Source organism: Pelodiscus sinensis, chromosome 7 (genome assembly GCF_049634645.1).
Source record: "Pelodiscus sinensis isolate JC-2024 chromosome 7, ASM4963464v1, whole genome shotgun sequence".
NCBI lineage: Eukaryota > Metazoa > Chordata > Testudines > Trionychidae > Pelodiscus > Pelodiscus sinensis.
The window spans coordinates 65070949-65089217 of NC_134717.1; the positions used below are offsets into that span (position 1 = coordinate 65070949).

General features: G+C 58.4%; 1 protein-coding gene across 1 annotated transcript; it reads right to left on the reverse strand.

Moving 5' to 3' along the window:
- Positions 1-1267: 1267 nt before the first annotated feature.
- Positions 1268-16281, reverse strand: FTCD (formimidoyltransferase cyclodeaminase). Its single transcript, XM_075934125.1, has 14 exons — positions 16110-16281; positions 15418-15601; positions 14625-14753; positions 13904-13992; positions 10069-10248; positions 9636-9773; positions 9064-9195; positions 8915-8976; positions 6137-6266; positions 4125-4286; positions 3598-3641; positions 2966-3104; positions 2464-2559; positions 1268-1402 (listed from the first exon to the last, which is right to left on the reverse strand). Exons 1-14 carry the CDS (start codon positions 16161-16163, stop codon positions 1316-1318), a joined length of 1626 nt encoding a protein of 541 aa, XP_075790240.1. The 5' UTR covers positions 16164-16281; the 3' UTR covers positions 1268-1315.
- Positions 16282-18269: the final 1988 nt, after the last annotated feature.

Below are 18269 nucleotides of genomic sequence, written 5' to 3' on the forward strand. Positions count from 1 at the left end.
CAGACAGGGTACTGGGCAAGATGGACCTTGGGTCTGACCCAGCCTGGTCTTTCCGAGGCGAGTGCCTGGCCTCACTGCACCGTGGTGCATGGGGGATACCTTCTTTTCAAAGTCCTCTGCACCCAGGCTGACCCTCTGAAAGGGAGGGGGCGTAAACGTCCAGTGCCACAGACAGGCTCCCTTCGCGTCTAAGACTCAAGAGAGCGAACAGCCAAGGCAGTGAGGGTGTCCCCTGGACGTGTGCTTACAGGCACCAGCTCAGCCTCCTGCAAAACACCTCCCCAGACCTCTGGGGGAACGGTCTGCAGGCACATGGGCCAGGGCCGAGTTACCAGCTAAAAGGAGAGGAGGCTTTTAGTTCTCTGTAAAACTTCCTGCCAGTCATGGGACCGCCCCCTCTTGCCAAGGGCTGGCTGTGTTCTCTCTGCCTCACTGAGATCCGGTGCCATGGGCTACCCACGCCAGGCAGTGCTGAGCCGGATTGCGCATGACAAGCCCTGCTGGGGGGGGAGGGGGAGTTCCTTCCAAACTGCTCCACTGCTGGGATGGCTTTGCCCCCACACAGGGCACAGATCTGGCTGCAGAGCCAGCAGGTCCCCAGGAGTGGCATCAGCCCGGCTGAAGGTGCCGGTTGCCTGGCTCCCTGGCAGTCTGGCTCTTTGGAGGTACGCAGCCAGGCCTTCCCCCCAGCAGAGTAGCCAAGGTCACCGCTCCCAGGAGGATCACGGCCCTGCTAGTAGCGCTCTGTGTGTACAGGACAGCCAGCCAGCACCGGGCCCTGCTCCGCGGAGCCCGCCAGCCAGCAGAGGGCTGTTCCCCCGGCAAGCCTCTGAAAGGCAGCCCCTGAGGTCACAGGGGAGAAGAGAGCCTATTCTGGGGGCATAGGGACCCCGTGCCGGGAGGGGAGAGCTGTGGGGCATCGTCCTGCCCTGTCTCCCTGTGGCCTGCCTAGCCCCCGCATGCCACACAGACGCCACAGCTCTGGGGCGCAGGACGGGGTGGGAAGGGGCAGAGCAGGGACAGCCATTCTGGGGGTGGGTGGGGGCCCTAGTGCCGCATGGAGAACACGGGGTAAGGCCAGGGCCTAGGGAAAGACGTCCCCAGGGAGCCACGCTTCCCCCGACCTGCTGGCGTCCCCAGGCCCAGTCCGTGCCGTGTGTGGCGGCTCCGGTGCCGGCTGGGCCCAGCTGCGGGCGCCTTTGGGCTGGAGAGCCCGGCCTGCCTGAGCAAGGCAGCTGCCTCAGAACAAGAGCACCAGAGGAGCGGGAAGGTTTCAGGGTTGTATTCTGTGCAGTAGGGCACGGCCCGGCCCCTCTCACTGTGCCCGGCTCTCCAGCAGCTCCAGCACCGCTGCCACGCTCTGCTGGGCCTCTGCCAGGAAGCCGGAGACTCTGCTGTGCACCTGCGTGTGGAAAGACAGGCGCTCACGTCCCCGGCCCGCTGCCCTCTCCCCAGCCCGTGGTGCGGCACTCTCCAGCACCCCCCCCGCCCGCACAGTGCCGCTCAGCAGCCTGGCTCCCGCGGGGGCCAGCAGCACGGCCCATTTCAAAGCACCTCAGTGACTTCGGCGCCTACAGCTCAGCGTTTGCACGCTGAGTCCCTCGGGCATGTCTGAAACTTGCCCAGCGGCTCAACAGCTTGCTGCAGGCCCCGGGCTCGCTGCTCCTCCCCCCTCACATCTCAGCTTCCCCATGCCAGGAGCCCAGCACGCAACGGGCCAGCACACAACAGGGGAAAGGAGAAAAAACCCTGCCCCTCCGCAGGCAGAGCACCCCCGAGCCAGGCCCCAGGGAGAGGCTCGGGGGGCTGGCGTTAGAGCAGAGTCCCACACTGCAGGACAACGGGGCTGTCTCAGCTTCCGGCTCCAGCAGGCTCCCGATTGCTCCGGTGCCCTGAAGTGCCCCAGATACCGAAGGGCCGCACCGGTGACCCAGCCGGAGAAGGGCTGGTGTTTCGCTGGGATGGCTCAGGGTTGGCTGCAGTGCAGCGACTGTGCTTCTCCTCCTCTGGAGCGTGCTCCTTGGGTTACATTCCCAAGGGCAGCCCGGGCCCTGGCGGAGAGGCAGACGGGCCAGCCTGCACTGGTGCAGCAGCGTGAATTGCTCCCCGGAAGCCTGCGCCCCAGCATGGCTCCGGAAGGCTGGGGATGGACTGTGTGCACCATGCACAGGGCTAAGCAGGCTGCATCCCCCTTCGCAAGGCCTACTTCCAGGGGCCTCTGCCCCACTCCCAGCAAGAGCCCTGAGGCAGGCCAGGGAGCAGGAGAGCTGGCCTGCAGCTGTTCCCAGGCTGCAGCAAGGACCAGGGCACTAGGACTCCTGCAGCAGGGGCAATTCTAGCCAGCAGTGCCTTCTCCTGACATCGCTCCTGCAGCGGCCACAGCCCTGGGCAGGGGCAGGGGCATGCCACTCAGGGCCGCGTGTCCCCAGCGAGGGCCTGGGGCATGGCTGAAGGGCGACCAACCTCCTCCCTGAAGGCTTCGTCCGCAACGTCTTTCAGGTTGGTGACCACGTTGAAAGAGGCCCCAAACACGCCCGCCTCCAGCGCCTTGGCCGCCACCTGCAGGCAAGCGAGGAAGGCGCGTGAGGCGCTCCGCCAATCGGCCCGGCTCCACCATCCTCCACAGCCCGAGGCTGCTCTACCACCCCAGGGACCTGGCCCGGACGTGGATCCCCTCCAGGTGCCGAGGCTCAGGCCAACCCACCAAACGTCCCAGCAGGTGGCCCTTCTCCCCTGTACTTCTCCGAGGAAGGGAAGCATCCCTGCCCACCCCACAGACTAGGAAACCGAGGCAGAGAGGGCGATGGCCAGGGAGAATCCGCCGGCAATTTAGGCAGCTAAAATCAGCGGCCAGCTCAGAAACCATTGGCCGAAGTGACCTGCCCAAATGCAGCAGGAGCCCCAGGCCGCTGCGGCACCTCTGGCAGCCTGTGCTGCACTCCTCTGCCAGCGCCACGGCCAGTACCTGGAGATCGGATTTGCAGGCGAGGTTCCCGTACCGAGCCATCTCTCTCAGCGTGGGCCACAAGGCGGTCACTTTCTCCGCCAGCGCGAAGGGCACGTCCACGGCCCGCTTCAGCCCCTGCTGCATAGCAGCTGTGCGCCTGGGAGAGGTAAGCCAGGGTCAGCCTGACTGCAAAGGGCAAGCCCCTCGCGGGAAGGGGTGAGACCGCACCGGCGGGCTGCCCCAACCACCCTGCAAGCACTGGGCTGGCTTCTCCGTCAGCCCAAAGTGAGCCGCCGGGGGCGTTAACCACGGGCCTCCGAGAGCGGGGCACGCCCAGAGAACGAAGTCGCCGAAAGCCGGACACGTGTCCAAACATCCCACCCAAGTGCCCCAGCAAGTCACTCAGCCTCCTGCCTAGTGGTCGGAGGAGTCACACTTCAGCTTTGCATTACAGTGTGTGCGCGCGCCCTCCCCACCACACACACTCGCCTGTTCCCTCCCCCCACCCATTCAGGCCTGAGCTACAGCTATTGAAGCCAACGGGACCCCATCCCTTGACTTGAGTAGCTCCGACTTCCCGGCGACCTCATGGGCTACCCCAGGGACTCGACCAGCAGCGTTTGGGTTTCAGCTCTTCCCACAATACAAACTTTTCTCTCTCCTCCGGCGTGTTCTTAGGCAGCTTCATTGCATCCTGTTGAGGAACAGAGTGAGGGTGCTGGAGGGGGAAGAGCATTCGCTCCTCGTGCCTTTGCCCTGCCCTAGCGCCTGACCCCAGCATGGCCGGTCTGCCCCACGGGGCACCCTCCCCTCCGGGCTGGGTATGGCACCCTGCCGGCAGAAGCCTCATGCCAGACACCTGCCATTCGTTCGGCTTTGGGGCTGGTTCAGATCCAGTGCACCTGTCCTGCCCTCCGGCTTAGTGCATTGCCTGGCTGCCCAAGCTCGCTGATCCAGCAGGAATTCCTCCCGACCTCTCATCACAGCCGTGCCCCAGACACAGGGGAGAGCTCAGCCCTGCACCTACCCAGGTGGGAAATTTCCCCTGGGCACTAGCGGCAGCACCCCAGCCCACCCAGCAATTAGCAACCCTCGCTGCGGGCAGGAGCGGCGGGGGCGGGCTGGTGCACCACAGGCGAACATGGAGAGACGCAAAGCTTGGTCAGCCGTCACTCACCAGGTAGCCGCTGAAGGCCAGGGAGTCCGCATCCACCATGGCCACCAGCTCACCCATGGCCTGATGGAACGGTGGGATCAGCTTCCTCATGACCGACTCTAGCGCCTCAAACTGCCGCTTGCCGGAGGACATCAGCCCCGCCATGCAGCCCAGCGCGGCCCCCTGCAGGGAAACACGCAACCCCCCTGCATGGAGACACGCAACCCCCCCGCAGGGAGACACGGCAAACGCCGCCTGCACACGGCCCCCTGCATGGAGACACGCAACCCCCCCGCATGGAGACACGCAACCTCCCCCCCCGCAGGGAGACACGGCAAACACCGCCTGCACACGGCCCCCTGCATGGAGACACGCAACCCCCCCCCGCATGGAGACACGCAAACCCTGCCTGTGCTCGGCTCCCTGCAGGGAAACACGCAACCCCCCCTGCAGGGAGACACGGCAAACGCCACCTGTGCACGGCCCCCTGCAGCCGCCAAGGGAAAGGGACGGGAGTGGGTGGCCCCTGCCACTCCACATGGCACTGCGCCAGCACCTCGGCTAGGCAAAGAGCCCATCCCGGCTGTGCCTGCGATGCGCCACGTGGCCCTGAGCACCAGCTAGGAAGTGCTGTGGGCACAGCGCTGGAGCCCCGGGAGCCCCGCCCGGTGCAGAGGGCAACGTAGGAGAGGGCGGGAGAACAACTCTTACCACGGAGCACGTTCCCTGGGCGCCAAGGAACCGTTTGCCGGTGCCAGCAGGCCCACCAGCCCGGAGCGCACACGGAGCAGCTCGGCAGCTGTGGCACGGGGGCACCCATCTGTTAGAGCGTGTGGGGCTTCCCCAGACCCTCAGCTGGGTGGCCACACTGGCCCCAACACCGAGACTTCTGTCAAGGCGATGCCCGCCGGGGAGCCCATGCTTTATGAAACTGGCTCATGAATATGAATATGCATAACTTGGACAAACATAATGCCAGGCAGGTCATGTAACCACCGGGAAGCCTGGCCCCGGCTGCGTGTGCCCTCTCCGTGGGCATGGCTCTGTCTTGCAGGCAGCGGGAACCGGTTGTATCAGTCCTGTCTTCTGGTAAGTCATTCGCGATACCTTTGCTGGCTGGGCGATCAGGCCAGTGCCCTGGGGATGGTTTGGTTTGTCCTGTGAGTGCAAACTGAGGCTAGTCCTACAGGCCACCCGCGGCTGGGACCCATTTGGGATCTGGGGCTTTCCCACTCGAGGGGAGGAACGTGTGACCTGAGCACCAAGGATTCCTGCCTGTGGCAAAGGGGCACAGCAATGGGGCAGGTGCCCGATGCCAGGAGACCCTTACTTACCACCTAAGATGCCTGCTGGAAACAGGCTGAGAAGGAGGAAGGCTCAGGCCCAGAGAGGAGATCAGGGGAGTTGCTTAGGGATTCGAATTCGCGCCGTGCTGGATTTGCCTTGGCGCAGCCTGTCTCCCCTTGCAGTCACGTACAGCCGATGGGCGCACATTCGATAAAACCACTTTTGTTTATTGTCAGGCCCCAGGTAAATACCCGTTACCTGGAGGGGCAAGCACAGTGCGCCTCCTTCCATCCGAAGAGAGCTGCCCTGAGCGCGCTCGGATTGGGGTGCCCTGGGCACTGCCAGCAGCCCATCGCTGAGTGCTCCCGGAGCGGAGCTGGGGCCGTGTCTGTTGCTCTTCGGCTGGGGTGGGAACCCGCTCGGTGTTGCCAGAGTCCCAAACCAGCCCGCTGAGCCCCCGCAGACTGTGTGCAGGGCAGGGTGCTGGGGCTTGTGAGAGGGGAAGCGTTGCCCCGGGGCCCCGGAGCGACGTGTAGTTTCTGGATGGGGGCTCAGGCTGGATGTGCTGGGCCCGTTAAGAGAACCTCCCAGGAAGCGACTCCAGCTCCTGACAGTGCTGCCGTTTCTCTGGCGGCTCCCTCGTGGGCGGTGTCAGCGCTGGACTCGCGTGGGCTCCCACCCCACCTTAAACCCGGCGCAAGTGCCCCAGCCTGCAGTACCCGCGGGAGAGCGAGGCGCGGACCTACCAGAGCAGCCATCGCTGCAGCCACCGATCCTCCCCCGGGCGCTGCGGAGCGTGCGCCCACGGCATGCACGAAGGCGCGCAGGGACTTGGACACCAGGCCTCCGTCTGCCTGGCCGCTCTGCACCAGGTACCTGCCAACAGCCAAGCAGGCCAGCTCAGCCCTGCTCGCATCAAGCAATGTGGGGAAGCTGCCTCCAGCAGCCTCCGCAGGGGGAAAGCCGGGCAGCCAGGGCCGTGGGGAGCCTGGAAGGAGGGATTGTTCCTCTCTCCTGCAGCGCGTGAGCCATCCCCACAAACAGCCAGCTCTTCCCCTCTCAAAAGCCCCTTCGCCGCTCTGAGCAGAGCTGGCCCCGGAGCTGGCAGAGGGCCTGGACCGGGCTGAGCTGCTGCGTAAAGGAGCCACTGACTGTGCATGGGAAGGGGGGATGTCCCCACAGTATCACGCCCTGGATGGGAGCAGGTAGCCTCTCCCCCCACACGGCTGGAGAAAAGCCACCCCCAATGAAAGCTCTGCTGCAGTGCCACAGGGAGAGGGGTCGAGCTACAGAACAACCTCCAGAGTCTGACCAGTGCTTGCCCCTCATAATGACCAGAGCTCCAGAAGTCCTTGTGCTGCGCTGTCTTGCTAACAACGTTCCACGGAATTGTGATCTAGGGTCACGGACGAGTTTCATTTCTATAACGCCCAATTGTTTCGTTTTGATAAGGTAAAAATGTGTCATTCTGATAGTGTTCCACCTTATTTTGTAAGTCATATGCAAGTCAATATTAAACCTATTGTCATATGCAAGTCAAATATTAAACCTATTGTCATTACATTTTGTTTTGATTTTAAGAGAGAAAGTTGAAACAAAACCTTTTTGCGACCACTCAAGCAATTAAAATTAATCGTGATTAATTTTTCAGTTAAAAATTGGGATTAATCGCTGACTGTTTGCAATATTATACAATAATAGAATAACATCTATTGTAAATATTTTTGATGTTTTCTACATTTTCAAATCTACTGATTTCAATTACAACACAGAATCCAAAATGGACAGTGCTCATTTTATATTACAGGTGTGTGCACTGTAAAAAACAAACAAAAAAAGGTACTTTTCAACCCACTTAATACCAGTACTGCAGTGCAATCTCTTTAGCATTAAAGTTGAACTTAGAAATGTAGAATTATGTACAAAGAACCTGCATTTGGAAAGAAAACAAGTAGAACGTTAGAGTCTACACGTCTACTCGGTCCTACTCCTCGGCCACTCAAATAAATGCTTGTTTATAGTTGCAGGCAATAATGCTGCCCATGGCTTGCTTACAGTGCCATCTGAAGGTGAGAACAAGCGTTTGCGTGGCACGGTTGAAGCCGGCATCACAAAATGCCAGCTGCACTAAAGATGCGTACGTCCCTTCATGCTTCACCCACCATTCCAGAGGATGTGTTCATCGTGCTAACAGGCTCTGCTCGATAACGATCCAAAGCATTGAGGGCCAGCGTATGCTCATTTTCAGCATCTGGCTCAGATGCCACCCGCAGAAGGTTGATTTTCTTTGTAGGTGGTTTGGGTTTTGTAGTTTCCTCATCAGGCTGTTGCTCTTTTAAGACTTCTGAAAGCATGCCCCACACGTCATCCCGTGGATTCTTACCCCTTGGGTGGAGTGCTGTCGCTGTGTTTAGAAGTCTCACATTGGTACCTTCTTTGCATTTGTCAAATCTGCACTGAAAGTGTTCTTAAAATGAACATGTGCTGGGTCATTATCTGGATGAGGCTGTTACGACACGGTATCTATGGCATAATGCGGTAAAACACAGCAGGAGACATCCAATTCTCTCCCAAGGAGTTTGGTTACAAATGTAGTTAATGCAGTATTCATTTAATGAGCATCATCTGCATGGAAACATGTCCTCTGGAAGGGTGGCTGAAGCACAAAGGGGCACACAAATGTTTAGCAATGCCTGCTACAACAGTGCCATACACACGCCTGTTCTCATTTTCAGGTGACACTGTAAATAAAAAGGAGCAGCACTCTCTCCCGCAAATGTAAACACATTTGTTTCTCTTAGCGACTGGCAGAACAAGAAGTAGGACTGAGTGGACTTGTTGTCTCTAGTGCTAGAGTCTTATTAGTTTTGTTTCTGATCCAGTTATGTAACAATCTACATTCGTAAGCTGCACTTTCACAATAAAGAGATTGCACAACTGTACTAGTATGAGGTAAATTTTAAAATACTATTTATCATTTTTACAGTTCAAATATTTGTAACAAAAATAATAGTGAGCATTGTACACTTTGTATTATGTGTTGTACTAAAAATATAGAAAAACATCCAAAATACTCAATACATTTCAATTGGTGCTCTATTGTTTAGCAGTACAATTAAAAATACGCTTAACCACAATTAATTTTTTAAAGTTTTTGAATTGATTAACAGAGATTGACAGCCCTGCTTTTTACCTTATCAAAATGGAACACTTCAACATCATTGTAACAAAATGAGAAAACCAAAATGATTATTTTTGATGTTTTCCCCCCAAAAAAGTTGTTGAAATCAACATTTCATTGGGCAGCCAGGAGCATTATAAACCCCTCAGGAACAGAAATGAGTTCCCAATGGCATTCCAGGAAGACTGTGCTACTTTGGGATCTGGCAGAGTGACAGCAAATTGAGTCAACAGCTACTCTCAGAGGCTCATGAGCAGATGGAGGCTACAGACTCCCTGGCCCCCTCAGCCGTGCATAGTGCAAACAAGGAGAGTGGCAAAGAAAAGGGGCAAGGTGGCCATACTCGATAATGCGCTCCTGGGGGTTAAATGGAGACAAGGAGTCCAGGCCCAGACGGCTGACTACCTGAAACGAAGGGAGATAAATTCGTCATTTGCAGCTGTCTCCAGGGACAGGTCTCTGAGCAGGGATGTCAGTGGACTTTGGCCTTACCAGTCGGATTTTCTGTTCCTCCTCCAGGATGAAGAGGTTCTCTTTCTGAATGTAATACTCCGCCGCGTCGAGCATGGCCTTCTTGGGGACGAGCCCCACCAGCTGGGAGCCCACCACAGGCAGGGTCAGCTCCTGCACATGAGGACTAGCAATTAACAACCCTCATTGCAGCCCCACTGCGTGGCCACCTCTCCCACTGCCGACCCATGCCGAGGGGTGCACCGGACACGAGAGGCCCCTTCCTAGGGTACAGAGGCAGAGGGGACCCCACAAATAAGCTTGGCGTCCAGCACATCCTTAAGCGTCAGCCAGCAAAATGGCCATGCCGCTGTCCCATGCCATCTGACTGCCAGCCGGGGGGTCACGAGGCCCACGCCTGCTCCCCTCGTTCCCTAAGTCGGGTAGGTCGTGGCTCCCTGTGTGTGCCCGTGCGCACCGCCTGCCAACGAGCTCTTACAGCGCAGGCGCGAGGACTTAGTCCTGCTCCACCAGCCCCGGGCACGTCGACTGTCATTTGACGTCACTGAAGGAGGCGGGTTGCTTCAGCCTTGCACGGCACCTGTGCCACTCACCTGGGCGTCTTTGCGGACCTCCTCAAAGACCGTGTACAGGGAGGTGATTTCAAAGTCCAGCAGGTTTGTAGACACTTGGGCAATATTTTCCTCATCCAAGTACCAGCCCATGGCCTGGACCTTCTTCAGACGCCCGGGCTGCAAAGAACACCACACTTTAGACCTGGGACGGCTGGCGAGCCAACGTGGCCCTGGGAATACGCCCGTGGCAGAGGACGCACCCGGAGGTCACAGCTGCTGTGTTCGGGTTCAGGAATGACCCACAAGCAGTAGCCGCCAGGTACTGTGCTGTGAAGGAAGACAAGCCCTGCGGCATTCGGAGTGCGTGGGAGAGGGATTTATTCGTTTGCTCATTGCCGAGCCATGGCTCTGGCTGTCCAGAGCCCTCTCGCAGGGAGGCCTGATTACCCTGAATAGCAGCTGCTGGGCATACCTGGTCCTTCGCGCGGCCCTGCTCCCGGATGTTGAGAGCAATCCGATGTGCCAGCTCCTTTGTGCACAGGAGGTTGATGTTGTACGCAATGAGGAACATGCGTGCACCAGTGACTGTGGCTCCCCATCTTGGAACGAAGGATGCGGAGCCAAAATCAGGAACCCACTCGGCCTTTGTGAGCTTCAAAGAGAAAGCGAAAGGAGCAAAATCCATTGAAGAGAGACTCTTTATCGTTAAGGTCAGCTGGGTTTCTCTGTCACTCCAGTGGGCTGATGGCAGAGTTAAGTCAGACTGTCCAGCCAGGCCTGGCACTGGGGTCTCTGGTCTGACGTTCTGCAGACCCTCCCCCGGGAAGGCAGGAAGCTCAGGAACCCACGGGGCAGCTAGAACAGAGCTTTCTGAGAGCACCCAGCTCAGATTTACAATTCTTGCCCCGGAACTAGGTGCAATCCTCGCTCGCTACCCTCCCACGCTGCTGGTGTGTTCAGACGGCGAGGGCATGAGAGCAGGTGGACACAGAGCTGCCAAGTTCTGCACGGCTCTGTCCCAGTAACCACCCACGGCTGACTCCCTCTGGGCCCCTGGACTGAGAGACAGGTCAGGGGAAGCAAGCGCCACCCCTCCCAGGGACAGGGAATGGGGGAGATGCAGGGGCAGCCAGAGAGCTGCAGGCCAGAAGAGACCAGCAGAGCATCTTGGGAGAACTTCCCACCATGTCCCCAAAAGGTCTCCAGTCTGGCGTGGACACCACCACGAGAGGAAGACTCCGCCTCTGCGCTCCCATGGCTACCACCCGTGCGGTTACCAGTCGGCGCGTTGGCTCTGTCGCACGGCAGCCATTGAGCAATGCTGCCCATGCTGCAGAGCAGTCGTGGGGCACAAAATCTCTGGCCCCCCAAAAGGCAACGCACGTCAGTGCAGCTACCGCGCCCCTGCAAACGCCTCGGCTCTTTCCACAGCCGCACAAGAGCACTGGCTCCATGGGCACAGGGCTGGGCCGCTCATGGGTTTTCCTAGGCTTGGCTAGAAGGGGCAGCCCTGAGGGCAGAGATCTCTACACCCACCATTTCAAACGTGCCCTTGAAACATTCCCATTGCTGGTGACCAAAACTCTTAGCGACCGTGTGTAGAAAACACAAATGAATTCCTACCAGCATGGTCATGAGAACAGCCATCCTGGGAGAGCCCCCGTCCAGCCCAGCAGCTCTCCGTACGCCTGGGTCCCCCCCAGGAGACTGACTGGTCCCACATCCCCCAAGTTACATCTCACTGAAGCGCTGCGCCTTACAAATCGCACACAGAAAGACGCACGTGACCCGGCACACTGGGGCTGACAAAGTGCCTCTTCTCTTTGCCGTGTAATTATAAAATGAAATCGACTGGAATAGAAATATTGCACTTATACTTCAGCGTGTGCTCTACAGAGCAGTCGCTGTCAGAAACGCGTGCGTGCCCTGAATTTGCTAGTGCTTTTATGTTGCCTGAGGTAAAACTAGGCAAATGTGCAGATGAGCTGACGTACCCCCTGCAAGATGTCTGAATAAAAGTCCACATTCACCAAAATCCCCAGGCCCCGGTTCTCAGTGGCCAGCGACCCCAATGCTGTAATGGCGGCATTACCTGCAGAACATCTCTTGCGCTTTGGGGAGGCGTCACCCAGGTGTGACGCCGTGTCACTCCACTGGAGGGGAGCCAGTGGTGCCTGGGGGAAACTGGGGTGTCAGAGGGAAGAAACAGGCCCAGCACTCACACCACCGCTTGGAGAAGGGGCTGAATTCATCGCCACGTGTCAACAGCAGGTGAAGCTGAGCAAAGGCACATATAGGCTAAGGGGTCTCTGGTCAGCAGGCACATTTCCTCCAAAGTTCAATGGCCATTGAAACATGGGGGGGGGAGCGGAAAGGGAGATTTCCTGTCCATTAATAGTTCTCAAGCAAAGCCAGAGTTACTCAGCAAAGCTCTTTCTGTAGGCAGTGGCCATGCTGCCTGCTCAGCCAGTGCTACAGATGCACCAGCCCAGCGCCACGACTCAGCCCCTCCCCTCAAGATGGCCTGGTGGTTCGACATTCCCCTTCATTTGATGTGAAACCATTCACCACATTCTGTGAAGCAAAACACGACGGTTTGTGACAATTTAACAAAAACCGTTTGGTTTGGGACCAGCCCAAGACTATTTTCCCCCCAATTTTTCGGAGTGGCTGACAAACCGAATTCTCCCTTATTCACATGGCTGTAATCTCAATCCCGCAAGCCCACAGAGCGCCAAGGCACGCCAGCTGCTCTGGAGGCACCGCTACGGCCACAGGGTGTGAGTTGGGCTCACTGCTCCGAGAACCGGATCACAAAGCACAGCCAGCCCCAATGAGAATCATTACACTGTCCTCTAATGCCAATTCCGGGTACTGCAACTAGCGAAAATAACTGGGAAAGGTCGCCAAGCGCCTGCCTTCAGCACAGGATTTCAGCCTCTCTTAGCTGTCTAAAAGCACTGTGCTAGCAATATCAACGAAACAGCTGATCCCCACGTGCTCCAGGGCTAGCCCGGCACTTATGTTCTTAAAAATCAAGCACGTTACCATGATCAAGGTCACGGACTGTTTAAATCTATTTCAGTTTTTAAAACAACCAGTGTCCTGCCTTTGCAAGGCTCTGGGCTAGCTTGTGAAAGGCATTTAGGCATCAAAGACACACAGGTTCATTTGAAAATCCCATTAGGTGCGTCTGCATCTTTAGGCACCTAAACACTTGTAAAACTCTGGCCCCAGATGCCCTGACACACCTTACACACAACACAACACAATCTCAGCAACACTCACATGATCTGCTCAGCCTGCCACCTCCAGAAACTCCTTCCCATACCTGCGTGGACAGCCTCAGCCCTCTCCAAACACCCTTCTGCCGCATGCCTAGAAAGTCCCCACATGGGGCTACAGCCAGAATCGCCAGCCCCAAACGCTTCACACTCATGAGTCAGGACCCCCAAATGGTGAGGTGCCTTAAACATCACGAACCTTAACACTAAAAAGAAGGAAGACGACATGCCAGGCTCTCTCTGTTTGCCCTCTGGCTTCTCAGACCTCGGCTGCACTTAGGGTCACACGTTTAAGTGTTTCCCTGTAACCCAGAGCTAGAAACGTCCTTCGTTTCGGAAATGAAAGCCAGGAGTCTCACCTCGTCAGCTGCTGCCGGGAGCCGGCTCTTTACCAGATACACCGAATACCAGGAGACTCATTGCAAGCTCACAAGGGTTAGTGGCATTAATCGTCGGCAAAGGCAGGCAGCAGATTGCAGAGCCTTGGAGCCCTGGAGCTGGCAGATGTCACCCTGCCAGCCCCAACCTCTCCTCTGCTGGGTCAAGGCAACGGGAGGCGGCTCATTTCTCCCCCCCCCCCCGCCCACACGCACCCCCCACAGCTTTCCAAGCGAGAAGCCGGAAGGGAAGCGTCCCCGGAGGATTGCCCAAGTGCTGAGGCTGCACTGACCTCGGCGCTCCCCTCTAGGTGGAAGTCTCCTCCCGTCACAATACCTGCATTTGGCTTGGGAAACACCATCCGGGGGGGAGCCAAACTCTCTAGTCAACCTCCCGTGCGGGCCCAAGGTCGGCCGTGCCAAAGGGCGTGAGAATGAAGCCAGCTGCCTGGCCCCGACGCTCTGACCCTGGCGAAAGCCCTTCCTTATGCACAACAGGGCCGGTGCACAGCCCGCCTGACGCCCTGCCGGCAGACTGCCCGAGTAGTGATGAAAATGCCCAGACCACCCCGGAGCCTCCCTCACTCCAGTGCGAGCAGCATCCCGCGGGGTCCACATGCCGCTCTCTCCCCCCCCGGCAGCTCACCTTTTCAGGGAGGGCTTCGTACTCCCCGGCTCGGATTGCGGGCAGAGATCTCCTGCTCTCCTGCCGCGCGGCTTCTCCGTACAGGTAGACTGCAAGAGGAAATGCACGTGTGATGGAGCCATTCGTGTGGGTGCGGACCCGGGGGGAGCCCTGGGTGTCTCCCCTAGTGCTCAAACACATGCCAGCTGTAACGCACAGCACCACCGCAACGGGCCTGGCGAAATCACACGCAGCGAAGGGCAAACTGTAAAGCTTTTCAAAGGGATACAAGTTCTCGGGTCCCAAGTCAGGAGCAATGGCCCAGTGAGCCTGGAAACGGACATCTACATGGAAGCCTACTGCTCCCTCGGTTGCTGGCCAAGCCACACGCCAGCGATTCAACCCTTTCCTGCCACTGAGGCCAGACGCAATGCAGGACCCGTGTGCTTTTACCAGCACTTCGAGAGTTCCAAGTAATTAGGGCTTAATGTCTGACGAGTGGCTAGGGATCTGCGCCCGAGGCGATGCAAGCAGGTGGATTTTCGGAAAGGGCTCAGCAGCCCGACTCTCCCTGTGGTCTCTCCCGTTGGGCTCCCCACACCACTTGAAATTTCTGAAAGCCTCAGCCCTCCTTGCTCCAGTGTGGAAGGGACGCATGTCAGATGGTGTCTGTGTGAGCACACGGTGCCCTGGTGGAACCACTGAAGAGACTGAATTCTCTGCCCACCCCAGCACCACGCACCAGGCACGCCCAGCTCCTCCGACAACTGCTGCCCAAAGCGAGTGGCGCAGCAAACGCATTCGTCCATGGTGACGTTCCTCACTGGGACGAAAGGACAGACATCCAGGGCGCCCATGCGGGGATGTTCTCCTAGGGAAGCAAAGTGACATTCCAGGGATGCGAGGCCTGGAGGGGCAAGCAGGGCGGGGACGGGGGAGGGAGGGAGGGAGACTCAGCTGAGAGGAGGTCAGAGTTCCTTTGTTCCTTATGATTTCAGGACGAGGCGAGTCCCCATCCTGCCTCGGGCCACTGATGTGACAGGACTAGCTGACGGCGCTGCCAGTATTTGCTCAACTGGCTGCCTTGTTTATTCCCAGCAAAGAGAAAACGACCGCAAGTTCAGGGCCATCGGAGGGAGATGGGAAGTGTCCGCTCCCAGCGCAGCCTGCGCCTGCCTGGGTGGATTGCTGGCTTCCCACGGGCCCCGGGGAGGCAGTTTGAAAAGGGACTGCCCTCGCCTTTGTGCAGCGCTGCTCCAGCTGCAGCTGGGGGAATTCAGAGCGGCCTGTCGAGCTCAGCGCTGGAGCAAGAGCCCTTAACATCTGGTGCACCCAGGGAGAGCCCGCTGGAGCACGACCCGGCCGGCTGCTCCCCCCGGCGGGCACGACGCTCTCGTGGCTGCTCTGGTTGGGGCCTGAGGAGCTGACTGCGCTGGCTTTGGCAAGTCCCCTCTGCCAGATCCACGCTGGCCCTGACGGCCGGGCCTGCTCAGCTGCCCACTCCCCTGCACCCCGCCCAGCCTCCCCCCGCTCACCTTTGTGCTTGCCCATGTCGATGAGCTGCAAGGCCACTCGGGCGGCGCGCAGGGCCCCCGTGACAACGTCGTCTGGGCTGCCCACGAAGGTGTAGACCGTGCGATTGGTGGACGGGCCGGCGTCCACGTCCAGCAGGACACACCCCGGTGTCTGAGCGATGGCCTGGCCGATGGCATCGATCACCTGCCCGAGAGCACAGCCAGTCAGAGCCGCGCCCGGCCCCTTCGCCTCCCCGCCATGGCAGCCCAGCACGCAGGCGGCTACGGAAGGGGCCAAGGCCAGCCGGGCAGGGCAATGCCTGAAATGCGGCACCACACTGCCTCGGGGGTCACCTGTCCCTGTGACCTTGCACCCAGAGCTGGCCTCGTTCGCTGTCGGGCGGCTGCTAACCCGTCCCCGCAGAGCGTGCAGCGCTGTTGTGCACAGGGCCAACGGGCGTCCCTGAGCTGTGGAACTGGCCAGAGATGAGCTCTGCTCAGGGAGCCCTGCAGTGGGAGCGTGAGGCAGAGCGGAGGGGAGGGGAGGTCCTGCACCATCCGGGCCATGCTGCGAGCGGCTGCCGAGACCCGAGAGGCGCTCTCACCCCCTGCCCAAGCAGCCTTGCTTCTGCCAGCAGCAGCTCGCAGGCAGGTGAAAAGCAAGCACACCAAGGCCTGGCACACAGAGCTGCAGCCAGAACCCAGCCCCTTACCTCTTTGTTATTGCCCTCGGAGAAGTTGGGGACACATTCCACCAGCTTGGACATGGTGCGGGTTTCTTTCCTCCCAGGCCTGGGCAGTTCGGGCTTCACGCTGACCGGCCGAGCTGCAGAAATGGAGCTACAAGGACAGGGGCCGTTTCGGGAGCCAGCGACCTTTCCCCAGCCACCAGGGTTTCTCATTAACCACCCGAAACTGCAGCCAATAGGAGACGAGTTTCTCAAACAAATAGGAGGAAGCTTTTGGCAGGAAGGCCCATCTGGCCTCTACCTTACCGGCGTCCGTCGGACTGACAGCCCTGCTCTCCTGGATCGCTTGTACCTGGGCCACGAAGTCACGTCTTGCTCTTTTCTAACCTGCGCTCTAGTCTCTGCTGTCAGGTTCCGTTTTCGGAACCGTGGCCAATCCCGTGGAACAGCAGTTCTAAAACACCAGTAAAAATACCAACCGATGGTTTTGTTACTACACCAGTCATCCCCCAATTCGGGGGCTACCCTGACCCTCTTTTTTTGCTGTTAAATCAACCATAAAAGAGACTTGCTTCAGTTGCCCACAATGTATTCTGAGCTCATAATCCTAGACAGAGCCAACCAAATCCTACACCAAGACATGCAAGGATGCATGTACGTACAGCAACAAAATGAATCCTCATAATAGCTTTGGTCCTTATTATGTAGAGAAGGCAGATTTTTTGTCGTTATTGATTAAAGAAGGCAAAAGTGTTTACTAAGCATTTCTCTTTGCATGTGCAGGAAAAGCAGATAATGCCGTCTGTCACGTTACTGGATTTCAAGGGGAGCAGCCAAGATCACTGCTGCACCCATGGGGGGCTGTTTGCCCCAAAAGCGTATACAAAGGTGTGTCAAACGAAAGCTTATGCTCTACCGACTCTGTATATGCCATTCGTGTACTTGTATATGTCTGTGTGGGAGTTATAAATACGTGCTCTGTGTTGGTGTTGGAAGATTCTCTGTCTGAAGCAGAGCAATGAGCAAGTCAGCAACTGTGCTAATTAGCAAGGAGACAGTGAATCTCTAGGTGCCAATACACACCTCAGGAATGTGACCGATACCTAAGGGCTACCAGCAGGGTACACAGGGACAGGCCGCTGGCCAGGTGACCTGCTGCAGCCAAGAAGATGCCAGGAGAGGGTTGTAAGTGCCACGTGGCAACCTCCATTTTGGTATCCGGATCTGCTCCTGACCCCAGAGGCAGCCTTGCAGGGAATCATGAGCCAGACGGAACTGTGGAGCCGTCCTGACAGGATGTGCACCAGCCACGTTTAAGCCAGGAGTTATAACATCTCTGCTAGAGTGCGCATCGAGAACTGGGAGAGTCGATACGTGTAATGTATGATGCTTTAACAACCTCACTCTCGTGCTTTTCTTTCTTGCAGTAATAAGCCTTCAGGCCAGGTCTACATTGGTGCGATTTTGCGCAAAAGCGGCCGCTCTTGCGCAAAAACTTGCTGCCTGTCTACACTGGCCCTGAGTTCTTGCGCAAGTACATTGACGTGCTAGGGGTGGGGAGCCCCCTTTTCTGGCAGCCCAGGGAGGGGGACACCTCAAGGGGCGGCGGCGCTATGAGCGGCGGGACACGCCTGCGCTGGGGAATCGCGGCCTGCGAACAGGGCAGGCCCTTGGGGCCGTGGCTACAGCTCAGCAGCAATGTGCTTGGAGCCGCCACACCCCCACTCACACTGGCAAAGGGGCCCTCGCAAAGCTGGGGGGCTGCTCCGGCAGCTGGGGGGCTGAGGCCAGCAGCACCAGGAGCTCTGGGCACTACCCCCGGGAGGTGCAACAACCCCCATGCCCTCCAGGTGCGGGTAAGTGTCGCCTTCGGTGCTCACAAGCCAAGGGGAGCCAGGGCGCACTTTGCCCAGGTTGGGCAGCACGGCCCAGCATCACACCGCTTGAGCCGAGCCGTCCCTGCTGGGCCCTGGGCCAGCCTCACAGCAGCAGCTCCCCTAGTGCCCCCCCGCCCGCACACAGCTCCCCTAGTGCCCCCCCGCCCCCACACAGCCCCTAGCTGCCCCCCCACCCACATACAGCCCCTAGCTGCCCCCCGCCCACACACAGCCCCTAGCTGCCCCGTGCTTGGCCCCCATCTGGCTAAAAGGCTGGAGTGCCGAGTTGCGGTCCCGTCTCCTCAAG